Source organism: Mandrillus leucophaeus, unplaced genomic scaffold (assembly GCF_000951045.1).
Source record: "Mandrillus leucophaeus isolate KB7577 unplaced genomic scaffold, Mleu.le_1.0 Scaffold637, whole genome shotgun sequence".
NCBI lineage: Eukaryota > Metazoa > Chordata > Mammalia > Primates > Cercopithecidae > Mandrillus > Mandrillus leucophaeus.
In genome coordinates this window covers 519651-546402 of record NW_012106886.1, presented here as the reverse complement: position 1 = coordinate 546402, position 26752 = coordinate 519651, and the positions used below count along the sequence as shown (strand labels likewise).

Here is a 26752-nt window from a genome sequence, read left to right as displayed (position 1 = left end):
AGAGGAGCAAATGAGACAATGCATGAGAGGGGACTCTGGAAACTGATTCAGGAGAGCCCTAGGGATCCTGCCTAAGCTGTAACAATTTAATTAAAGCATTTTATTTCTTACTGCTCCCCAAAGTAGATGCTGTATCTTCCCATTAGGGGCTACCAGAACCACTATCCCCCTCCAGAAGTGTGCAGCCTGTGGGAAAGACCAGATGGGCCCCTAGAGGCCAGGGCTGACCTAGCCAGGAAGGCTGCATTCTGGTGGCTCCATCCAGGGCACGTGTGAAAAACACTGAGATCTCGCGTCAGTCGCCACTGCTAATGGCAGCTTGGTCCTTGCCAAGAAGTCCAGCACCCTTTCTGACCGAGATACATGGAGAGACTGAAAGCTAGTCTTGGTAATGAAAGCTTGCCATCCCTAGTCGTGGAGGGCAGCGGCATTCTAATGAGCAAGCTTTCTGGGAGCAGAGTTGGCCAGGGTACCAGGGGAGAGTCCCAGCTCCTCAGCACTGGGTCAGGAGTGGTGATGGCAATGTGACCTCAGACCAGGGCTCTCACTCATGAACTCAACCCTGCCCCCGTCCACAGGGACTCATGCCCAGGAGTAAAAAGGTACAACCTATGTCTTATAGTCCTAGACCAGAAAAGCTGCCTCCTAGAATTACCAGGGGCTGCATTTATAGACCATCTTACTTGAAGAGGCTCTTGCTCACCATTTCTGGAAGAGGTTTCAGTCTGCAATCAAAGAAATAAGTTCCATCACAAGAGGTATGGTATATAGAATAAAGGAGGGGTTCTTTTCTCTTCTGCTCTGTGCTAGGATGCTACACTTAAAGAAAAGAGTGATTACATCTGGGACTGTTGAAGAAACAGGATCTGGTTAGGCTAGAAAAGAAAAGACTTACAGGGCTCTTATTTTAAACAGGGAGCAGATATTCTGAGTAGACTTGGGGCCTGGAATCAAGACCAAAAAGTAGAAGCTCCAGGTAGAGAGATAGCGAATCACTGTAAGAAAGAACTTTGGACAGTCTTGGCTATAAAAATAGGACCAACCCATCACTGGAAGTGTGCCAGCCAAAGTGGGAGATGCTGCCCTAGTCAGGGATGCTGTCACAGGCAGTCAGCACCTGAGGGTGATGATCAAAGGCCTCTTTGAGGAGACCTGCACGTGGGTGCACATCCCAGAATGTTCCTATCCATGCACATTGGTCCCAAAACATATCACTGGAGGAAGGTTTCCTCCCTCTGAAGTCACTCACATTATAGACCTGAACAGTGAGGGGACAACACTTTAGTGCCTGCAAAGTTAACTTGATTGGATAAAATGGGCAATCACCTCTCCTCTAAACAGGCACATTTGAATTACGTAAGGCCTGTGGCGGGCTCCCTTTCTGACACTTGGGGGGTAAAAAAAAAAATCTACTTACCTTCTGATTTCATTAACTTAACTTTTTCTAAAAGCTTCCCTGGGTGCTCCCATACCTTGCAGCGTACCCCAAGTGCTCACCTGAGTTCCATCACATCTGAGACCAGCACTCAGCATGACCCTATGAAAGACTCAGGGTTCCTAGACTTGTAATGGGGCCAAAGACTTCACCTTTCTCTTACCTTGCTCACCAAAAGGCATGAGGTCAAAACAGGAACTTCACAGGAGATAATATTTCCCATTAATAGCAGTTTACTTTTAAAGTTCTGGGGATCTGATCGTTTCCTAGAGTCAATATTGACTCCATGTCTACTCTGGGCTGGTGATGTATTAGGCACTCACTTTGTAGCGAATGAATCTTTGATCAATCCTGCAAGATGACACCTTCCCTTTAAAAAAATCATGGGAAATGAAGCTCAGAGAGGTTAAGTGACTTGAGCAAAGTCACCCAGAAACTAGGAGGCAGAGCATAGGTTTGAGTCCATATCTGACCTAGTCCATTGCTACTATGAGAAACTCTAATCATAAATGGAAAGACTGCTAATAAACAGTGTTTTGAAGAAAAAAGATTGCATTAGAATGTTATTTGAAGCTTATTAGAATAAGAGTATGGATACACAATTTCCAATATATTAGAGGTCAGATTAAGTCCTCCTCTAGTACATGCTAAAATATCTCCAGGCAGTCTTCCACTTCAATATGAAAAAGGATTCCAACAAAACTTAAATTGAGCTCTCTAAGTTTAGTATAGGTTAATTTCATATTCTACTTCAGGTCTAAAACTTCAAGCTTTAAGATGCCAACATTAAAGACAAGAAAGAGTGTTATGCCTGCAAAGAAGCTCTGATGTCATCAAGTCTGGTGACTATGAAAGTATGTTAGTGTCATGGGTCTCTCTGGATTCAAACAAAAGCTATAGACCTCTCTCTACATTCCCCACAAAGCATGTTTAGAAAACACTTTGCCCACACCCTTGTGGGCAAAGATTAGATTAGATTGAGACCTCCTAAACCAATCTCGTTTTATAGATGAGAAAATTGCAGCTCAGAGAGATTAAGTGATTTGCCCAAGATCACACAGCCAATTCAGAGCAGAGTCAGGACTTGAACCCTGGCCTCCCACTTCTCAGTCTCCTGCTCTTCCCCCTGCCCCCTCAACACTACCCCCACTGCACTGTCTGTTTCAAATTCGGAATCAAAAAATTCCTTTTTTAAAACATAGCATGTTTCTTCCTGAAATATCACTTCCTTCTTCGTGTTTTAAATAGCCCTGAGAATCCATTGTATTTCTGTCCTGGTAGTGACAGGATGGGGTCACCTGGGCTATGTTTCATAAGCGATAATGAACGAGCCAGCTGTTTGCCAGAGAAAGATCGTGAGTGAAGACTTTTCCCAACCTTTCTGTAGAGTTAACCTCATCTAAGAACTGAATCCAATTGTGACTGAAATAAGAATCCTGAAAATCTCACTTACATTTGGCTGGGAGCAGGAGATACTGTCAACTAGAGAAAAAAAAAGGAAAAAGAATATAAGGTTTGCACAGTGTCACTGTGATAGAGAGAAAAGTTCTCAATTTCGTCTTTCACCTTCCTTCTCCATTGTCCAAAGGCACATAACAGAAGAAGAGATTGCAAGCTACAGGTAGGTTTTACATATGAGAAGAAGGAAGAAAGGGGTGCTCTCAGCAACCCAGATGCAGACCCAGGACTGCATTTAGGGCAGATGGAAGAGTTCACACAGTGCTAGTTACAGAGCTTATTAGAAAAAACTATAGATACACAACTTCCAACATATTAGAGGTCAGATTAGGTCCTCCTCAAATGCAGGCTAAAATATCTCCACACAGTCTTCCATGCCATCTTCGAGGCTCTACTTACTGTCATCTTCACTCAGATCCCTGTCCATGGTCCAGACGTCCTGCCAAAGAGATGTCTGCCCTTCTAGTGTGCTTGGACCGATGTGCTCTGATGGACCACCCTCAGGCCCCTCCCAGAACAGCAGGCCCATTGTTACCAGTTTGAATACAACAAAAGGAAACATCTATACCATTCATTATAGTAGCTGCTCGGCACCCAATCCACCGGGTTCTGGGAGCTCCTCTTCCACAAGAGCCTTCTACTGGCCAAGCTCTTGTGGATGCTACTAGTTACTCATGTCCTCACTGCATGCCTTTGAGAGGGGCACTGGTATCATGCCCATTTTTCTGAGCAGGATGATAGATTCACACCCTCATCAGTCTGACTCTCCAGTCAGAGTGCCTGACCACTGAGCTACATCGCCCAGCTGTAGGAGGCAGAGTCCTAAGTATTGTAGGGGGCATGCAGAAAAAAGGTCATAACCACAAGGAGAGTACCTCCCCAAGGGGGATATTATATACAGATACTCAGGCTGGGCAGGGCCTCTGAGGTCTTGAGCAGCACCAGCCTCATCTCCCTGGGGAAGAAACAAAGCTGGGATTGTGAGGCCACACTGCAAAGCCACACGGCACCTCATGGGCAGAGCTGGTTCCCAACCCGGCTACGTGGGCCACTACTGTTCGCCACACCAGCCTTGCCCACTGTGAAACATCTTTGGATCTGTAAAAGGTCTTTTCCTAAACCTTTTCCATTGGAGTTTGACACCCCTTCAACCTCAGCCCTTGGAAGATCTCCTCTGCATGAGTCTAAACACAGAACTTGTGAGCTGGTCCCTGAGGCTCTACGAGTCCCACTCCTTCCACTGCATTCTTGGTAATCACTCCTCTGAAGCTGAACCTGGGGTTCTCTGGCCAGGGCGATGAAACTGCCCTAGGCCTTGACTTCCCCATCCCAGCAATGCACCTGGGATGTGCCATGCTATTCCTCAATGACAACCTGGGATTGCCTTCACCAGGGAAGCATCAGGACTATTTTGTCAGTGTCCTAAAGTTTGGCCTGTCTGGGATGGCCACACTGAACACAGAGATGGCTCCCAGCTGCTCTGTAAAGAGCGTGTCTTTGTTCTCTCTACTGTCTTCACCCTCGTCACTGAATGCCCATCGCCGATAGCATGCAAGTGCAATCTTCAGCATTATTCACAATTTCACAAACACTTTAGGTGACTCAGTCCTCACAATTAGGTTTTTATGGCTGGTAGGAGCACTGGATTTCTGATACTTGAGAGTCATATAAATTTCATTACTATGTATACACAAGGATGACCATGATCCTCAGGAAGAAATGTGGTCTTTTGATACCTTTATACATGAAGCAAGGATTTTAAGCCCTTATAGAATTGTCCCCATGATAAATAGGATTATCATTTGTGTGCCTTTCTCTGTGTGTATATTTTACCCTAAACAAGTGTGTGAGCATCCATTTCTGTGTCTATGCATGTGTTTGCATATGTGTATGTATTTGAGCCAAAATATGATAAATGATAGATAAATTAATGACAGAATACTTGCAATTTAACTAAAACAATATACCACCATTATATCTTGAGTACTTTTTAAGCAGCAATATATGCTTACCTAAAACCCTCCTCAGCATTTAAAAGGAACAACCACAGAAAATTCTTTAAATGTCAAATTGAACAAAATGTTAAAGAGAATTGAGCACTACAAGGACCCGAAATCTGAGGCTGTAAAAATGCAGACAACCCTGAGCTGTGTCTTCGTAACCAGGGAGTGGTGATCAGCAGGAATGACAGTCATTTTCTGAACATTACTTAGGTCACATAATAGTAAGTTAATAAAAAGCTCTTAAAACGCATGGAAGATGAACAAATCAACAGCTAGACCTTTCTAATCTTGTTTTGGCATCAGTACGGAAGTGCTGTCTGCAATAGTGTGCTTGAGTGACTCGGGGCAAATAAGGTACCCATCAACACCTAACATCCGTGGTGTCAGCAGTAACAAGCAGCATTAGCTCTAGGACCCATGACGGTGTGAGGCTAGTATTGGTCCCTGCCTCTTACTATTATAGAATCAAAGGAGGTTGGGGTCAGGGAAGAGAGGCACCCACGCTGTGCCTGACATCTGACGGTCATTCTGCCTCCCTGCTGTTGATGGAAATGAGTGGGCTCTGAGAGCTCCTCCTGAACTGGCCCTCAGGGGTCCGTGAATATGAATCATTGCACGCCTTGTGTACTGCATGTGCTAAGTGCTCATGAAACATTTGTGGAATTAGCACAGCTGTCCAGGAGCTGACTCTATCCATTGATTGCTGTCTGAGAACGTTGTTTGTTCTTGGAAATAAAATCTATGTAATCTCACAGGTGGGTGTCTGTCTTGGGATATGTCATGGTTGCAGGAAGGATTAGGGTACGGCAGAGCTTTAGAAGGGAATCAAGGAACCACGTGGTCGGACTGCAATTGAACATGATAGTGAGGGAAAAGCCTAGAAGCAAGGCTCAATAACTGTCTTCAAGTATTTAAAGGGGCATGTGGGAAGGCAACAGCAGAACAGAATCTCAGGACACCTGTCCTATCCATGAGCAGGCATGTGGAGAGCTGGTCTGGAATGGAGATCATTTTCAGCTGAACAAAGAAACTTTCTGTGAGAAGAGTTTCTTATCTTTGGACTGAGCCCTTCAGAAGAACATTAAAGCAAAAGCTTGGTGATTAAACGAAGTGGGGTGTGGGCAGTAGTAGAACATCACAGTCTATGGCTTCAGAGTCAGGGTAGACTGAGTTTAAAGTCCTAAAGTGGACACGACAGTACTGCAGCCTCTTTCCAGATCACCCCTGAAGGACCGTGGTGAGGAAAGGTACTCCCAGGGGGCAGAACCTTGAACAGTGCCTGATCTGGTTATTTCTTTTTATCTCAGAGAAGCCGGCTACTGTTCAGCTCCTGCTGGATGAAGGTCTCACCCCACCATCTACAGAGCCCTCACTCTCATTCATCCAGTGAATGCTCCCTGCACATCCACCAGGAACCAGGCCCTGCCTCAGGCCCTCTCAACCCAACTGAACCTAGAGCCACCCAGAACCCCCACAGGAGCCAAGACTACCAACAAAGGAGCTCTGCCCCAAAGGGCCTGGCAGCCACGATAACATTGTTGTTGGCTTATCTGCAGCCTGGGTGGATGGAGACCAGCGGTGCCCATGGTGGGAATCGAATATGGAGTGGCAGAGAATGGGCTTGACACAAATAAGAAACTTGTCCAAGTAGGAGGTCTCAAAACACTGTACCCAAGCACCCTCCTCTCTCTGGGAGCCAGGGAAACTGGCACATCCCTCCAGGCCCAAGTCGTGGACTTCTAACTACACACACAGAAAACAGGGACTGAGATATTTTTGATGCCCCCGAAATACCACAAAGGAAGAGAGATGCTTTCCCAGATGCTTTCTCATTTAAACCTTCACAACAGCTCCGTAAGATAGATATGGTTCTCCTTATAGACGAGAAAACAAGGGCTTAGAGAGGTTGAGTGACTTACCCAAGGTCACACAGCTCTGGTGTGGCAAAACTAGGATGAGAGTAAGTTGGCACCAAGGCCCTGATGTAGATGACAAACAATTCTGTGCATTGTTATGTGTCATTGTAAGAAGCTAGGGGAAGGAGCGTGGCATGGTTTTTACTGACCTGGCTACTTAGCGGCTTGGCCCGTGTATCAATCAGCTGAACGGAAAGCAATGGAGGAAAGCTGAGAAACTACGATGCCTGCAGGCCAGCGGCCTTCAGGAAGGTCACCCTCCACCTTTCCCTTTCCTAGCCAAGCCTGAACCCTTGTCTTCTCAACAACAGCAAAGCCACACTTTAGCCGGTGCCCCCGATCCCAAAGTCTTTCTGGAAGCTTCCAATGAGTGCTCACCAAAGCCATACTGTCTTCTGTGACTCTGGTCTGTTGCTGCCCTGGGCTTCCCTCTGTTACCTCCTCCAGGCCCCAGCACCTCTTCCCTCATCCCCTTGACATAGCTGAGGCCCCTCTTGGAAGCCTCCCAAAACGCAGCTGGGGAAATGATGAAACACAACACAAAAATTAACCTTGACCCTGGATACATCGCAGCTCCAGGATTCCACCAATCCTGATGCTCCAGGAACCCAACTCACCAACTTTCTTAAGAGACTCTGGCCGGCCCCCACTGTCTAATGATGGCCTGGTTGCCTTCTCCTGGGTGCTTTAGTGAGTGCTGGGCTGCACTCCCAGGTCCCCTCAGGATGAGAACCTCATCTCCAGTGCCTGACCAAGCCCGTCCCTGACTCACCCTGGGCCTGCTCCTGAGCCCCTACCCTCCAACAATGGGCGAGACCTTCATCCTGACTACAGGGCGACTCAACTCCTCCCTATGCAAAATCCTGCTGCCTTTGCTTCCTCACAGGACTTGATCCCAAAAGGACCCCCAGCTAACTTCCCACATACAAAGTTCCTCCTCCTCAAAGTCTTCTTCCCAAGAACGCTGCCTGCAACAGGAACTTTCACCACATCTCACCACATCCAGGGCCCCAAGGCTCCTGCAGTTCATGAGAATGGCAGGAATTGCACTTCTCCTCATTCCCAGAGCAATTCCCAGGGGCGGGCAAGGTGGGATGGTGGCTCCTCTCCCGCAATCTCTAAATATCAGGGTGTGCCCGTCCATCCGTGCTCACTCCCTTGGTGACCTCCTTCGGTGTGATGGTTGTCCACACACTGACCATTCCCAATTTCTGCCTCTGCCTGCACCTCTCCTCTGAACTTCCGACTCCTGTATCTGGCCGGGACATCTCCCCTCAGTTGTCTAACAGACACCTCAAGCTCTCTGTGTGTGTTCAACGCTGAACCCCTGGTCTCCACCCGCTTTCACTCCCCCTTTTCCTCATACCCCCATTCAATGTCAGCAAGTCATATCGGCCTGGGTCCCCTCCCAGTCTGCTTCCTTGCTCCCACTCGTGCCTGAGTCCCTAGCCCCCTTCACCTGGATTGCTGCAGTCACTTCCTCATGCGTCTGCTAGCTGTTGCCCTGGCCCAGACAAAGCCCATGCTCAACTCAGAACTCAGACTGATCCCTCTACACCTGTAAGTCAGCAGACAGCCCTCCTCTGCTCAACACCCTCCCTGGCTACAAAATCACTTGGACTGAAAGCCAAGTCCTTGCCATGCTCTGCTAGGGACACTCTGCACCCTTCCTGCCAATATAGCCTCTACCTGCTTCCCTTCAACCCTTTCCTCCAGCCCCACCAGCCTCCTCATCGTTCGCTGGTCACACCAAGCACATTCCCACCTCAGGACCTTTGCACTGGCTGTGCTGGTGACCTGGAATTCCCCTCCAGATCTCCACACAACCTGTTCCCTCACCACCTGCAGGCCTTTGCTTAAATGTCACTCTCCCAGGGAGGCTGTCCCTGGCCCCTATTTAAAATTGAACACCCTGCCGCCACCACCAAATCTCTAGTCTCAAATTTTCTTTCCTGCTTTTGTTTTTCTTCAAGGCTCTTACTTCTATCCAACACATTAACTAACTTATTATGTGTTTTGTTCAACACCTGTCATAATCCGGATGTAGGCTACCAGATAAAAACCCAAAAAGCATATTTTTCTCTGTTTAGTTCCCTGCTGTATACTTAACACTGTGAACAGGGCCTGGAAAATAATAGATGTTCTATAAATATGTGATGAATGAATAAATAAATAAATATACATTTTTTATTATTAGGCAGGGACTTTATCTTCCCATTGTCCTGGACTTCTAAACAGTTTTCTCCAAAGATATGCTTTGTTCCAACTGTGGGGAAACTGACAGAAAAAAAAAGGCCACTAGTAATTTTTAAATACCAGTTTGTCCCTCTTTCTAGACACTCACTTCTTCAAAAACAGGAATCCAGTCTGAGTGCCGCATTACAAGAATAGCAGGAAGGAGTTCAGTTTGACCATGTAGCTCAAAGACTTAATGAAGGATGCCTCCCTGGAAGCTGGGACTACAGGAAGCTCCATCCCGTGGCTGAAAAACTGACCGGTGATCGCTCCTGCTCCATCCGTGGCCTGGACTCTGAAAGACGTTTCCCATGGAGCTTTTCTGTGGGTCAATGCAGATGCACCTGGGGGCTTCAGATTAAACCAACTAAAACAAGCTTCTGTGGTTCTGGCTGCTGTCCTCACTAGGCTAGAAAATGGGAGAGGTTTTCAATCGTGGCTCCTGGCAGGCAGGGAGAACAGAGTGGCTTATTTCCAGCAAAAGGCAAAGATGCTAATCTCATAATGCAGAAGGCTGCCTGCCAGCAATTGCACGCACATTGCACAGTCCCTCCGTTTCTCCCTTCCTTCCTACTAATCTGATCCATTTATCTACAAAACCAATTTGGAATTTTAAAAGGCCAGTCTATTTGGTCACTGAAATTTTCAAACACAAATTCAATTTGCTTTGCAAGGCACCACCAGCCTTCCCAGGCCACGGGACAGCACTAACTTCCAGTCCTTGTGTTTGCAGAGGGTGTTTCTGTCATAAATGCTTCAGGATCCAGCCCATTGCATCTCTCTGCTATCTCAGCAAGAGGGGAGGCAAGTGAGGGAAGCCATCATTGCTGATGGTGAGCACTTGTTGGCACCTCAGAATTTTTCTTGTTCTACTTCTTCACTGTGCACATGGGGAAACCAAGGTCAAGAGAAAGGAAGGGACTTGTCCAGGCTCCCATGGCAGTGAGTAGCAGACCATAGCCCAGGATTTCTTCCAGGACAGATATGCTTTGCATGTTGCCCTGAGGTCCCCAGAGGTGAAGTGACTCCTGAGGCCACACAGAAAATTGGGAGCAGAAGCAGAATGAGGCATCGTGTATTTTTTTCACACATTATTAAGAAGCTTTGGTTCCTTGCAGAGACCTTGATGGGTACCAGAGCGATAAGTAACATCAGACATAGCCCCATTACAGAGTCTCCCGTGAAGCCAAAAGTGGCAGAAATGATTTTTTCCTCCATCCCCTGATGTTAGGTCTCCCATCTAATGTCAACTGGAGAGACAGCCCTCAGCAAGGATGGACGTGTTTCCACGGCTCCAGCCTAATTCTCTTTTTCCCCATGCCAGCTCCTCCCCTCCTCTGCCTCTTCACCATCATGCCCAGCCACACATACAGGAAACCCCTAATTATCCGCAACTCTGGTCTCTTATCTTCCCACATACACGCACCTGCCAATCTCTCCTCCCTCCATCTCCATGGCGACTGCCTCAGGCAGGCTTCCACTCACCCCTCCATCCTGGGATCTCTGCCCCTCTCCGCACCTGCTTAGCACTGCCAGCCAGTGGGAGCTGTTCTACAGTGTGTCCTGCATGCACAGTGATGACCAGGAAACGATGGAGGTCAACCATCCATCTCCAAAAGGAAAATCAAATGATCACATGATCAGGATGACACACAGTGTCCACAGTGTGACAGAACTCTCCCACCTTTCCTGTTGAGTCCTTGATCCAAGCACACAGAGACCTCCTTGGGATGTCTCTGATCTCCCTCCCTCTGCACCTGTACCACAATCTCCCCCAATCCCAGGGTTTCAGGTGCTCTGTGATCAGGAGTAGCCTTGTGGACCATTTACAGAAATGGCTTTACCAGCTCTGGATTTTTCCCAATAAGATATCTACAAGGCAAGCAAACCTTTGTGTCACTAATAGCAGCTGCCTTCCATGGCATAACCTCAATGCTTATCATGTCTACCCAGACTGTCTTCTATTTCTGCTGCTCAGAGTCTCCCTCCCAAGAAGGCAGGATAAGAGAGAGGAAAGAAAGGGGAAGGGTGGAAAGCTTTTCCTGCCTACTTAGATCTGATTAAGTCTCCTGCTTCAAATCTTCTATGGCTCCTTATTACCCTAGGATGAAGTCCAAATCTTCAATCTGCCTCCAAACAGCCTTTCCAGCCTTAGCTTTCACATGTTTTCCCCTGATATACCTATACCAAGTTTTGTGCATACAGTTTCCCCTATTTGAAACATTCTCCTACCATTTTCTGCCTGGCAAACTTCTACTCATGCTCCAAGGACCATCTCAGATGCCCTCTCCTCTAGGAAGCCTGGCCAGAAACAATTGTTCTCTCCTCTGTGTCTGCAGGCCACTCTCCACAGGGCTATTATTTATGAATATAAGCATGTGACTGACTCCCCCTTTCCCTCAGGCCATCTCCCTGGGAGTGGGGAGGAGACGGGGCTCCCCTTTGTCCTGGGGATCCCACCTAAATGGCCTGAGACTCCGCCATGGTGCCTGGCTTCCAGAGTCAGTTCCACATCCACTTGGAGAATGAGAATCCACAACCAAAAACTCAAATGACAGCCGCAAGAATGGACACCTTTTTGGATCTAAATTAAGAATCACATGGAGATTTAGTGTCATCCAACTCAAACCTGGTCATCTATCTGGCTGGACATGAAGCAGGTCAATGTTAATCACAGATCTCAGAGCAAGAGGCAGGGGCCACAGACGTCATCTGCTTCAAACTCCCTTTCATTGTCCTCTTTTATTTACCTTCACCATTATTTTTTATATTTATAAAAGAAATATCCTAATCCTCAAAAAATCAAAGTTTTGAAAGATTAATAGCTAAAAACTAATGGTCACCCCACCTCCAATGTCCATATGTCTATTTACATGTAAATCTGCTGATAAGTGTGCATACACTTAGAATTTTTTAAAAGCGTAAATGAAATCATGCTATAAATATTGCTCAACCTTTTTGTTAAAAAAAAAAAACACAAAATGCAATATAGATATCTTTCTGTGTCAATAGCCCACACAGTTTTATCTTGTTCATTTTATTGTTGCTGTAGCAACTTTTACATTTAGCACACAATCTGGTTTAAATTCAGGCACTGGGCTAGATACTAATAATATAGAAATAACTAAAATATTGTTCACAAGACTTTTGTTTTTACTGATAATTTTTGAACGAGATTATTTTTCTTTGTGTACGTTTTACAGAATTATAACACACATCATTTAAAAAGCACAAATCTTAAGCACACAACTGGATGTATTTTGACAAAGTAAATGTACCCGTATGACCAAAACTCAGATCAGGAACAGAACATGACCAGTTCTGAAGCCACCTCAGGCCACTTTCCAGTACTCACTCTCCACCTCCCGACCCTCCCACCGCACCCAATGGGAACCATTCCCCTGCCTGTAACACCATGGCTCAGTTTTGCCTGTTGAACTTGGTACACTTGGACTCAAACAGCAGGCACTTATATTAGTCAACTCAGGCTGCCATGACCACAGAATGGTGGCTTAAATGACAGAAATGTATTTTCTCACCATTCAGATGGCTGGAATTCCATAATCAGGGTGCCAGCATGGTTGGGTTCTGGTGAGGGCTCTCATCCTAGCTTGTAGATGGTTGCTTTCTTGCTAGGCTCTCATGTGGAGAGGAGAAAGACAGAGAGCAAGCTCTCTTCTGTCTCTTATAAAGGCACTAATCCCATCCTGGGGACCCCACCCTCACGATCTCATCTAAACCTAATTACGTCCTGAAGACCCCATCTCCAAATATCATCACACTGGGGGATAGAGTTTCAACAAATGAATTTTTAACAAAAGAATCTGGCTTCTTTCACTCAACATCATGTTTGTAGAATCACCCACGTAATCTCAGCCTCATTTCTAACACTTCATAGTTTCCCATAGTTTCCCATTGTAGGAATGTATCATGATGTATTTAACCATTCTCCTCTCAATAGACACCCAAATTGTCTCCTATTTCACTGCAGTTACATTGTTGTGCTTTAAAGATAGCCTTGTACTTATGCCTGCACATGTGTATGTGTTTCCATAGGGTAAATTAGTAGGACTAGAACCATATCACCCCACTTTACAGATAGATACCGGAGCTCCAGGGAAAATATAAATACCTCAGTGTCTCAGTGGGTGTCCTCCCCAAGGTCTCAGTGTGCGGCCTTCCCAAAATCACAGTATGTGGTCTTCTCCCGCAGATCTCAGGGTGTGGCCTCCCCAAGATCACAGTAGGTGGCTTCCCAAGGTCTCAGTGGGTCATTCCTGCCCCCATTAGTCCCCACAACCTCTATCTATTTCATCCCTCTGAAAATATTGACTTGGAATTCATTATGCACACAAACTAGTTAGAATCCCAAACATGCCTCGAATCAATTTTCTGATTGACGTCAATGAATGAGCTGACAGTGTGGAGAGAAAGCACCATTTCTTTGTTCAGAGCCAGTCAGCAAACTGATAACACAGCCTCTTGCTCTTCTGTTTTTGTCAGAAGAATGATTGAAGGTAGAGTAGAAGACTCAGGAGGCAAACACATAGGCCAGGATTTCAAAACCCGTTCTGTTCTATCCTAAGTTCAGAACACTGGGGAATTTTTCAGATATCTCCACTTTTTTTTCTTGTTCTCCTACCACTGTGGAATAGGGGAAATCGAATTTCAAAAGAATATTATTCTAACTGAATATAAGCCTGTGCTGCTATAAAAACAAAGTTTCTAGTTGTTGGGTGGTTTGTTCTGCTTTTTAATAATTTGTGTCCCACTTCAACAAAAACCAAGGATATAAGATTTTAAGAAAGAGAGAGAGACAAAGAGAGAGAGAGAGACCAGGTTTGTGCAAATCTCAAACAGAACACACCCAACTGAAAAGCCTTCATGTTTAGGTTCGAAATTGAGAAACTTAAATCTCTGACAATATATACTCTCCTTCTTTTCCATGTTCTGCTAAAAGCAGCTAATTTTCCCATGAACAAGTCTGGCAGGAAAAGGAACAAAAGGTTTGGTCCAGGACACTTTTTACTATTTATTCCTCTCACATACAGGAAATGAGACGTCCTGGAACCTCGCTGCTGCCTGCCACCTGGCCACCTCTGCCCAGTTTTGTGTTCCCAGCCTGGCACAAAACCTGCTTATGGGTTGATCATTCCAATTCTCGGGCTCTCAGCACCTCTTGACAGCACAAGGCGGTCACTGACTGTGTCTCAGGGACAGAGCAACAGCCATTCCACAAACAGTCGTCATGCCCCACCATGTGCCCTAGGCTGGGGACACCACTGGGAGTGAGGAAGACACAACCTCTGCCCATGTGGAGCCAACATGACGGAAAGGACGAAGAGGCCACATCATCTCATTCAGTCCTCACTACAACCCTGTGAGTTGAGAATTGTTATTAGTCTCAGTATATAAATGAGAAAACTGAGGCACAGGGAGGAAGTGACTTGACCAAGCTCCTATAGGTGGGAAGTGGAAGCCAGGATTTGAACGTGGGTTTTTCTGGCTCCCATGATGTGTCTGCCTCCTCTTCATGGGATTTACCACTCTGTTTCATTTTTTGGTTTGTTTGTTTGTTTGTTTGTTTGAGACGGAGTCTCACTTACTCTGTCACCCAGGCTGGAGTGCAGTAGCACAATCTCAGCTCATTTCAACCTCCACCTCCCAGGTTCAAGCAATTCTCCTACCTCAGCCTCCCGAGTAGCTGGGATACAGGCACGCACCATCACGCCAGGCTAATTTTTGTATTTTTAGCAGAGAGGGGATTTCACTCTTCTGGTCTGGAACTCCTGACCTCAAGTGATCCTACTGCCTCGGCCTCCCAAAGTGCTGGGATTACAGGCATGCGCCACTGTGCCTGGCCCACCACCCTGTTTTATAAATACCTCCTTTCTTAGCTCTCTTTCCTGATTAACTCTAGACTTCAGGATAGCGTCTCAGGCATCTTCACATCACTAACACTGCACTTGATGAGTATTTGTTGAATAGGTGGGTGGATGAATAATCAATCCAAAGGGTGGTACAAGTCATGGAAGGTTTGGAGGCAGAGGAGTAATACAAAGTGGCATGAAGAAGCCCAAGACTCAGCCCCTACCCTCAAGCAGCTTTCCACCCAGGTAGGAAGGCACAACATGGACACGTGGAAGGTCTCTAGCACTGACAGGCCGCCCTCCTTGAGGTGTTCCATGCTCACAGACAGTGAGGTCAGATGAGCCCACCCCTGTCTGGGAAGGGGGAGATCAGGAAAGGCTGCCTGGAGGAGGCAAGGCTGACACTGGGCACTGAAGGATGAAAAGAGTCAAGTACGTGGCGAAGAGGAGGGAACAAAGGCTGACTATTGAGACTATGCTTTTTCTGCTACATCCTACCAAAAGGTGAGTACAGAAGGAAGGGAAGGAGGGAAGGAGAAAGGAAGAAAAGCCTTCACTATGGTAACTCAAGGAGGATTCAGTTCTGTAGGCTTTGACACCCTGGCCTCCCTCTTACCTATCAGAGAACCAGGCATGGTGCCACCCTTGCTCTCCAGTATGCGTGCGTATCTGCTGGTATCAGCAGGCAGTGGGGCTCTCCCAATCTCTTCCCGGCCTCCACACCTTCATAGCCCTGCACGGGCAGGACCACAGGCACCCTTCTCCCCATGACGACTCCGAGGCTGGCCCCTCCCTGTTCTTCACCTGTGTGGGGAGACAGTGAGGGAGGTGAGAAGAGCATCCACTCTGTAGTGAATGGGCCTGGGGTCAAACTGCATCCCAGCTGGGTAACCCTGGGCAGGTCACTTAACCTCTCTGAGCCTCAGCTTCTACATCAGAAAACTGGGGATGTCCCTCATGGAGACATTTATTACAGGCTAAGAGATGATGACGTATGTAAGCAGTTAGCGCAGTGCCTGTGGCTAGCATAATTTCAGTGAGTGGAAGGCATTGCTATGAGTAGGATTGCTGTTATTCATATCGAATAAGGAGGTAAAACTAAGCCTTTATTGCTCCTTGCCTGACCACTTCAGACACTCTGTCAGTGAGCGTTTCTGGTCTCCTAGTCTCTGGCTAGAGGAGAAAGAAGGGCACTCTGGGCCTTTCTGGAACACCTGGTCTCCCTGCCAGGCAGCTGGTCCCCAAGGGGCAGGGCTGTTTGCTTCCCATTTGCTTGCTGGAGACCAGCCTCCATTGGCGACTGGCTTGGGTCGCCAGGCTGGGTGGGGCAGGTGCGTAGACTCTGTGATGCATTCTTGGGCTCCCCAAGGTAAAAATAGTTTTGCTTTGTTTGGCTAAGTGGTTTACACACTCGTTGGCCTGGCAACCTGCCCGCTGGAAAGGCAAAGGCCAGACTATTTCTGGCTGCAAAAACAAGCCCCCGCCAGGCCCCAGCGTCAAGCCTCCAGATAGCAGTATTAATATTCTGCTATCTCATTCTTTCAGGCCACAAAAAAAAGAGAAGAGAAAAAGCCCTATGCGTGCATGACTTCTCCTTCTATTACCCACAATCACAGCTGCCACAGCTACTGCAGACAATGCCCAGGACTCTCAAATGTCACGTTCCCCCAAACAAAACAAAAAAACAAAACAAAACAATGTACATAAAGGCTATAGTAGTCATAGTATTAACAATAACATCAACAAAGTACTTACCATACACAAAGCACTATGACAGGCAAGTTGCTTCCATGGTATCCTTCATTCACAGCAATGCTAAGAGGTACATATTACAAGGCCCATTTTCTAGAAAAAGAAACTATGGTTCAGAGAGGTAAGGTCATCTGTCCAGAGTCACACAGTGAAAAATCAGCAAGGCTGAAATTCAAGCCCAGGTCTGCCTGACTCCGAAATCCGTGCTGTTTCTTGGCACCACTTCTCCTTACACCTTACTAAAGAAAGCATGATTGTTTCATTGTTTTTCTTTGTGGTTGTTTTTTTTTTTTAAAGTAACAAACCCCACTGGGGCATTTTCAGTGGTTTTCTCGTGTCATTTCTCCCAACTTAATTGCCTCCTCTCTTCTTTTCTCGACTAAATCTCCAAGCTTTACTTGTCTCCTGTCTTCCCTTTGGCCCATCAGATTCACAGGCCTTTGTTCCCTCCGCCTCTCCATCCATCTAACTTTTCCCATCCTTCAGTGCCCTTCTCCAGCCTGGCCTCCTCCAGGCAGCCTTCTCTGATCTCCCCCTTCCCAGAGCAGAGTGAGCTCCTTTCTTTCTGACCTCTGGTCATGCACACTGTCGACACCTCAGCAGAGGGGGCCTTTCAGAGTTAGAGAATTCCCATGCCCATATGATGTCTTTCCAGCTGGGTTGGAAGAATCTGCTGGAGGCCAGGGGCTGCCTGTGCTTCCGTGTGTCTGCTCATATCAGTCCCCTGACCCAAATCCTCAATGGGCCTGGGATCAAGTATTCATCCATCTACATGCATCATCCGTCTGTCCTTCCATCCATATATTTATTCGTTCATTCAGTGGGTATTTATTGTGTGCAGTATAAGAGATACGGAGATTCATCAGATACCTGAGGTCAGAAGAGAGAGATAGAAAAGGATTCAATTAGAACACAGTCAATAAATGCTATGGAAAGTGGCATGGGTTCATGGGAATCTTTCCAGGGAAACAGACATCTGAGTTGGATCTTAAAGGGAGAACGGAGTTAATTAGGTGAAACTAGGAAACCATCTTCAGACAGGCTCTTAACACATGTCCTCTAGGGTTTAACCTAACATTCTTCCCATCTCATCCCCATCAGCCACTCAGATCCCAACAGGGAAGCTAGCCCACTCCAGTCAGATCCCAGGAGGCGTGTTAGTTTCCATAGGGACTACACAATCCCTAACAGGCAGGGTTGGGGACCACACAGGAGAGTGTGGTTACCTGGCTAGTTGTAATGGAGTCATTACCACTTGAAAAGGTGAGAGGAAGGAATTTATAGAAATCCAAAAAGAGAGAGATGGTTAGAGACCCCCCTGAGGGCACAGTGACTTTCCATCAAAGGACAAGAGCAGTCCAAGGCAACCTCGCAGGCCAGGCGCCAAGATCAACACCCTGACCTCATTCGCCTCTCATCCACTTGAGGCAGAACCTTAAAATAAATATGCATTTATTCACTCCAAGAAAAGTAACAGGCAAGGCAAGGGTTAAAAAGAAAAGAACTCTGCCTAGCAAGCTCACTTCAAGGACAGTTATAAGATAACGCTGTGTAAGAAGCCAAGGCCAAAGGAATGGGCTCCAGACAACCCCTCGCCAGAGCAAGGTTGAAGGGAAAAAAAGAGAGAAAGACAAAGTTCTTTACTGTTACTCCTCCCTTCCCTGGCTTCTTAAGTACAACTATGTTTTATAAATGTCTGTATTTAGCCAGTTCTTGTTTTTCTTTCAATGCAGCTACAAGGCCAAAAGCTATGTAGGGCCACAAGTTATACTATGCTATGGATTATGTGACCTGTCATATGATTCACTGCTTTTGTTTTGCTCCTGTAAGTCCACTTATAAAAACCCCGCTCAGTCTTTGTTCAATGCTCAGCTTTGTGGATATGAATCCACTGAGCCAGTGAGTACCTAAAATAAACAATCCTCCTGTTCTCCATATCGGTCTCTCCTGTTCTCAGTTTCCTGCAACACAGTCATCTCTCACTGGCACCTCCCATTGGCCAACCCAGACAGAGCAAGGGGACAAGGCCAGGCTGCCAGGACAGTGAGCAGGAAGTGAAGGGTAAAGAGTGACTCTGGAAGGATGGACGAAGCAGTCCAGCCCAGCTGGTCATGCTTTTCCGGCTCTCACGCTCTTGGACTTACTGTCTGACTCCGAAGTCCATGCCGTTTCTTCTAGTCACTGCTCCTTACACTTTACTAAAGAAATATTTTACAATTGTAGGTAACCAGACACTGTCCCCTGAATCTACTCTTGGCCTTCGCACGCACCTCTATGCTCCCATTCACTCTGTTCCCTCTGCCTAGAACTCCCTTGCCCAGCTTCCTAATCCATCAAAATCTTATTCCTCTTTCAAGCCATGCCCAACAACTGCCTTTTCCTGTAACTACTCTGAAAGTATTCACTTTTTAACTTGTATGTCATTCTCTCATGTATCCTTTTCACTCTACACCCATTTGTCTTTGAGCAATTTAAGAGTGGGTGCTATGGCTGATTCATCATTAAAATCCCAAATTCTGCCTCCTCTAAGTCATGAACCTGGAAGCTGTCAAAAACTGTGAAAGCAATGAGATTTTACCCTACCTGCAAGCCAGCAAGTCAGCCTGCCTGTTTCATGGATGCTGACAGAATACATGAGAGACTCCTGTATCCGAGACAAAGGATTTTATTATCACAGCAACAACAGTAGCCAGACAATCAGGGTTTTTGCACCAGTGCCCTCAGCCTCAGTTTCCAAAGGACCACATGAAGAAGGCCACGTAATACTGTATATGCAGTGGGTTGCATTACAGAACAGCAGTGCTGAGCTTAGGGAACCTGCATGTTTTACAATTGTAAGTAAGCATATGGTTTATGTTGATACGGTTTAGCTGTGGCCTCACCCAAATCTCATCTTGAATTGTAGCTCCCATAATTCCCATGTGTTGTAGGAGGGACCCAGTGGGAGATAAGTGAATCATGGGGATGGTTTCTCCTCATACTCTTCTTGTGGTGGGGAATAAGTCTCATGAAATCTGATGTTTCCTCTTTTGCTTGGCTCTCATTCTCTCTCTTGTCTGCTTCCATGTAAAACGTGCCTTTTGCCTTCTGCCGTGATTGTGAGGCTGCCCCAGCCACGTGGAACTGTGAGTCCATTAAACCTTCTTTTCTTTATAAATTACCCAGTCTCGGGTGTGTCTTTATCAGCAGCGTGAAAGTGCACTGATACACATGCCCACCTTTGTTCCAATGGGAGACACTCTCTCTGTCTCCCAAGAATGTTATGCACAGGTAACACAGAACAAAAGGTAGACAGTGCCTCTGCTTGCAAGACATGCGGAAATGAGAGGCGGCCATGGGAAATTGTCCCCTAACAGAACCTTTGTCCCCTACCAGAAGCTGACTGTGAAATGCACACCTTTGGTCACACTTTGCCCTCCTGATACCAAACATCAGTACTGAGTATCAAGTCAGAGCGCTGACCTGGTCCCTCCTGAGGTCTCCCTCCCAGTGAATACTAGGACCCAGAGTGGCGCTACTCACCCCACCTGTGAAGGGGGCATAACGACAGGAACTAGCTCACAAGGTTGTTGAGAAGATGAACTGAGTTTTTCCTGTGAAGTACTGAGGCAAGTATACAGTGAGTGCTATGTGTGTTAGCAAAATCAAGGAAGGAGTGAAAGAGGAGGAGGAAGAAGGACAGATATACATAGGTAGAAGTAGACTGAGCACCTAGACCAGAAAAACCTGGCCCTACTCAGAAACAAGGAACAGAGTTACAGCTGTGAAACATCAGAGAACATCATTACCTACACAGCCCTGCTTTCCCCAGGCTCCAACAGGGCCACTTAGGCAGCTGTAATTTCCTACCCCATTGACTCTGGTCTTCATCCGAAATCTGTACTCACAGACAGGGATGTGATGACACCCACAGGGCTGAAGATGGCTCCAGGCTCCAGTGGTACCCACTTGGGACAAATTACCCACTAAAAACCAGAGATGAATGAATCACTTCGGAATTTTTCCAGATGCAAAATAAGTACCAAGGCCGCATCGATGCTACTATTCCTACTATCATGTAGAGATTGATTTGCTCTCTTCAGCAGGCGTCTCCTGGATCAAATCATTGGAAGATCACAGTGGCATTAATAAAAACAGCCACTGCCATGAGCTGAGCCTGATAATTAATGTGCCAGACTGAGCTGGGCTTTGTATACCTGCTCCCGTGTAATCTCCACCATAAATCCAGGGATAGCTGTTATCATTATTATCCCCATTTTACAGCTCATAAAGCTAAAGTTCGTGGCACTAAGCAACTTTCCTCAAGTACTAAGCTCAGATGTAAACCCATGTTTGCCCGACCCCAAAACCCAAGCTCTACCACACTGCATTATTTTGCAACAAGGAGCCTTGGAATTCACCTACCCCCTCATGTCTGACATACAGAGAACAGCAATGCATGTGCTGAGCCCAAGGAAATGCCTGGAACTAAAACTTTTTACTCTGGATTCAGACCCCTGTCTCTTGTCTTTGTTCCCTGATAGTTTCATCAGGGCTTTGTGAGAAACAAACACAAAGCGACATAAAAACACAGAGAAGATTAAGAAGGTGTGGTTGGAAGTAGGGATCACGTGGGAGCTACAGCAGTGGGGCGAGGTGGGTGGTGTCTGGCTGGGTATGGTATCTCCAGCCCAGCCAAGTCCAAGAATTTCAAGGTCAGTTAGAGCAGCAACGTCCAGCAGGGGGTGCTAGGAATGTGTTAACTGATTAACTCAGCCTCCCCCATCCAAAGCTATTGGGATGCCCTGGTCCACAGATGCTCTTACCTTAACAAGGATTTCCCAACAACTGGTTTCCATAGGTACCACAGGGGACACACAGGTAACTGTGGAAGGCACACAGATAAACTTACAGGAAAAATTCTTAATAATGATGCATGTCCTAAGAAAACTTTGTTTTCTTCTAGCTCCACTGGACAAAGGAGGGATTTGCTTTCCGAGTGAGATAAAAATATTTTCCTTGGTTAGAAAGTGAGGGATTCTTTGGCTTGTTAACTTACACAATATAGCTTCTAAGGGAAGCGCTGGGAGACCCAGGTTATTTCTCTCCCGGCCCATGTCAACACGAGGCTTCTGCTGACCCATGTGCCCTGCCAGGGCCTCTTAGCAGGTCCTGGACCCCCATGGCTGCTGCAAATCCAGAAGGCACACATGGACCTGTGTTTCTGTAGGGAGAGAGGAAGATGGGGAGCCCAAGTGGATTATTTCGAAGCTCCTAGAAAACGACCCTTGATAGAAGGATACAAGGGATGTTACATCTTTCAAGGGCCTTGTGTTCTTCTCAGCAACTTAAGGTCATTGAATCCTTGTCCACTGGGATCAGGCAGCCATCTGGCATAGATCCATGGGGCAGGATTGCCATCGCCATCTTCATGAAGCATGTCCCCTTTCCCTTGGAGCTGTGTATAGCACAGCCCCACAGCCTGCACAGTCACCGTTGGAGGCCCCGATTCGGAGCATTCATTCATCCATCCATTCTTTCAACAAAATCTCTGAGCGATTACTTTTTTTACCACCTTTATGTCTTTAAAAAGCATTTATCCAAAAGTGTAGGGGGGCACAAAACAGCTTTGAACCAGGAAAATGCACCCCATTTTGAGAAATTCAACCATCTCATTTCATGGATGAGGAAAAGATCTTCAGAAGCTATGTACACACTGACAATTACAAACCTGGAGGACGGCAGAGCTGGATCTAAGGCCCAGATCTGTCTCCCGGCTCTGTGCTCTGACCTCCTCACCATGCTGCCTTCCAGTGGGCCCTTGGCCCTCACAATACCTCTCATCTATGGAAATGAATCACGATCCTTGCTCCCATTTAACAAAAAACAAATTAAGGCATGCAGAAGACAACCTAAACAGGTCATTAAGATCAACACCAGCCCAACTCAAACGTTTCTCAAGAAAGGCATCTCCCGATTCCTGCAAATCATTTCTGGATTTGAATCCTCATCCAAGGCACAGAGTTTTAATTCTCTCTGGCTTCTGGCCCCTGCAGACCCCTCCCTTACAAATGCCTTCCTTAAGAATCACCCTCATGCAAGAACAATCCCTGCTGTCTGCACCCACTTCTTTTCCACCAGATTTTCTGCTTCATATTCAACTGCAGGAGTCCTTTTCTGTCGATGTTGTGGAATATTTATTATCAAAAAGGTGAGATGTTGACTGCAATTATTTTGGGATGTATATATTTCACTTGCCGTGAAAGAAAGAAGAAAAAGAGAAAAGGAAGAAAAAAAAGGAAAATGGATGAAAGAAATGAATTGGAAGAGAAGGAAGATAAAGAAGAAAAGAGGGTAGAAGGGGAAGAGAGAAAAAAGGAGAAGCAAGGAAGGAGGCAGAGAGGGAGAATGTCCACAAAGAGGACCCTGGGTCATCTTTTAATTTTCCCAGATCAGCCAAAGACAACCATGTTAATTAGTATAGTCTGTTGACACAGGGAGAGGTTCATTCTGCAGTCTCTGTCCCTCAGTGTTTGGGCCTGAAACTCAAAATTTAATGCAACTTCCACAACATCCTTATTTGGAAGAAAGGGCAGTCTGACTCAGACTCAAGTATTAGTAAAGAAAAAATAAATAAATATTGTTATCAATGAATGTTATTGCAGGGAAAGACCACAGAGGTCACTAAGGGAGCCCTCAAAACCTTCTGCAACCCACAGTCCCTTGCTGTCCATCAACCCAAAAGCCAAACACACAAAACATGCCTTTCATGTCACTTCAAATGTCTTAACAAATTAAATATCATTACTCAAAGAAAAGCAAGGCTGTGGCAATTTTAGGTGAAAATGGTTCATTTTCCCTAAAAAGAAAAAGAGAATCTTTATTTTAGTCACAAGATCTCAATTTGCTTGTCTGCCCTGGTTCCTCTTTACTGGTCAAAAGTGGCCATTAGAACATAACCAAGATCATTTTCAACATCAAAGTTGTTGCCAGCTTTTTTTAATGTTGATAAAAATGGGAAATGATGTTCAATAAATGTTTACTTGTGTTCAGAGGATCAAGGACATTGTTTACTCCCAAAAATCTTGAAAGCCAACTTGATTAAGTTGTCTTAGATTCATACCTGAGCTCTCAAAACACCTCTGAGAGATCTGGCAAAGACTGAACACGTGAGAAAGGGTTTTCTTATGGAATTTCAAGTGTGCTTTACAGACAAAATATCAGAAAAATATGGATTTCTTAAATTCACTCTGCAGACATATTAGACGAAACTGCTTTTTTCCTCCTTGAGAGTAATACCACCAAATCTAAACACTAAAAAGAAATGTTTAACACTAATATAATGTATTTATAGATAAATGTGGGCTATAAATTTCTTGACATATGCAATATTGAGAAACAAGATGGATATTTATTTCTCGAAGTTTCACAATCAATATATTCAAAAGTTCAAATATATCTGCTAAGTACGTCAAGTATCTTAGGCTGGGCTCCTGCGATGCAGACCCTCAGGGAAGATGCAGCCACACGAGGTTTATGAAGGAGAAACCTGTAAGGTGTGAGGGAAGAAGAACAAGGAAGGGGGAGGAGGCCAGCTAGGGGACCATTTCTGGAAGGTGCATGTGTTGAGAAAAACTCTCCCAAACCATGTTTTTCCTCTGCTCTCATACCACCTCAACAATCATCAACACAGAAGACGACATCTGTGACCAAATGCAGGCAGCGGGACAGGAATTTCCCCCACCACCAAGCAGCAGACGCTAGCTGGATGTCTCCAATTCAATTCCAACACGATTTACCTGGACATAATGTCAGATCCCACAGGCTGAACACTCAGTCCCCAAGACTACCCCACTCCAGACACCAGTTGCAAGTCCAGGCCTCTGGAACTTCTAACCGACCAGCTTCAAGTTGGGGTTCCCAAAAGCCCCTCTTTGGGTTTGACCAATTTGCTGGAGCAGCTCACAGAACTCAGGCAAACACATTTACCAGTTTACCACAAAGGACATTACAGAAGATATTGATGAAGAGACGTGTAGGGTGCAGAGCTTCCATACCCTCCCGTGTCACAGGGTGAATCCCAAAATTGGAGTTCAGGCTGGGAGTCCACGCACGTTCTCCCCTTCACACAGAGATTCAAGAGCAAGACAACACAGTAAAGTGAAAGCAAGTTTTTTAAGAAAGTGAAGGGATAAAGGGGTGGCTACTCCATCGGCAGAGCAGCAGCATGGGCTGCTGGACTGAAGAGACTTATGGTTATTTCTTGATTATATACCAAACAAGGAGTGGATTATTCATGAGTTTTCCAGGAAAGGGGCAGCATATTCCTGGAACTGAGAGTTCCTCCCCCTTTTAGACTATATGGGGTAACTTCTGGACATTGCCATGCCATTCAGAAACTGTCATGGTGCTGGTGGGCATGTCTTTTAGCATGCTAGTGCATTATAATTAGCATATAATAGACAGTGAGGACAACCAGAGGTCACTTTTGTCACCATCTTGGTTTTGGCGGGTTTTGGATGGCTTCTTTACCGCACAGGGTCTTCGTGACCTGTATGTTGAAAAACCAGTCCCTCCAATTCCGGTCTCACCCATTTGATGGAGTCACTCTGGTTCCAAAGCCTCTGACACCTGGGCGGGCCACCCTCCAGGAACCACCACATGTCCAGAGATCCAAAAGCTCTCAAACCTTGTCCTCCTTTCTTCTTATGCAGGCTTCATTACATAGGCATGATTGATTAAACCATTGGCCACTGGGGATCAACTTGACCTTCAGCCCCTCTCCCCTCCTGGGGCTAAAAGTCCCAACCCTCTGATCCTGCCTTGGCCACTCTGGTAACCAGTCCTACCCTGAACCTATCAGACAAAAGACACATAAAAGACAGCACTTTGGAGATCCCAAGGACTTTAGGAGTTGTATGGCAGGAAATGGGAATGCAGACCAAGTAATATTTCACAATATCTTAGCCTATTACACCTGAGAATCCCTTAGCACCCACCCACAGAGGGAGGTGGATGAAAGCATCCAACCAGTAAAAAGACCCAGGCCTTCCCTCCAGCCTGGGCAACATAACAAGATCCTATCTCCTTACAAAAATTAATTTTAAATTTTTTTAAAAAAATTAAATTAACTAATTAAAAGACCCAGGATCTCCAGGTGAAGCACTGAGAGGATCTGCCACACCCAGCTATGTGGAGAGTTAACATTATTAAAAACGTGTAAAGCTCTTTCCCTGGGTATTCCACAAACACGACAACTGTGGCCTTCATTAATTCCAGCCAGGTTAATTTCCCTGTAGCAAGAAATGAACCTGAGTATTCTAAGATCAGCGTTCAAATCTTTACACACAAAAAAGGCAAACAGGCTGATGTTTTAAGACACTATTTTTCACAGGCTGGCTATCTGGATAGCCAGGCTGAGATGCTCTTAGGGAGTTTTTCACTGCAATGCTTGGCAGGAATGTGACATCACAAAATGATTCATCTCTCTTGGATTATTGTCTTAAATGTTTACTGCGAACCTAACATTAATGAAATAGCATCAGCAGACATCCATTCTTTCTTTTTTTTTTTTTCTCATGAAGCTCATTACTTCAAAGAATTTCAACTATGCTTCAAAGACATCATCAACTTAAGGAGTGCTCTCCAGGGCTTCGGAACAGTTTCTTTTGCACTGCAGCATGCATAAACAAGCGGTGAGTACAATTTTCCTTTATTAGAGATGAATAAACCTTGAAATTCGATTTTTTTCAGCTCAGTCATCTTTTCAGCCTTTCACTGAAAAATCAGACAAATCAATATTCTGGAATTTATTTGTAATTTTCTCCCCAAGTGAAGTTTGGGCAGCACTCAAGTTCAGGGATTTCATGAGTCTCTTTAACAATATGAAGTTCTTGTTATTCTTTGTGATTTAAAAAAAAGAAACAGTTTCACATGTTATTTATGTTATTTTCACAACCTAGGTAGATTCCTGATTCTACATTTTAGTACCATTCAGCCTCATGTGCCAAAAAGAATTGTGCATATAGAGAGCGAAAGAGAAGGGGAGGGAGGGAGGGAAGGGAAGGGAGGAAGGGAAGGAAAAAGGAAGAGAGGAAAGAAGAA

At 45.8% G+C, this 26752-nt stretch overlaps 1 protein-coding gene across 2 annotated transcripts in view; it reads right to left on the bottom strand.

Moving 5' to 3' along the window:
- The window catches only part of SSUH2 (ssu-2 homolog (C. elegans)), a 32185-nt gene extending 21571 nt beyond the window's left edge, over positions 1-10614 (bottom strand). The window contains exon 1 of one of the 2 annotated variants that reach the window (XM_012000639.1): positions 10533-10614. Coding sequence is in view for 1 of the 2 variants with exons in the window: in XM_012000638.1 (XP_011856028.1) it covers positions 3293-3320 (28 nt within the window). In the remaining variant the exon portion in view is untranslated. Of the gene's footprint in view, positions 1-3292; positions 3355-10532 lie in introns of those variants that run through there. The other variant, XM_012000638.1, reaches the window with a different exon arrangement.
- Positions 10615-26752: the final 16138 nt, after the last annotated feature.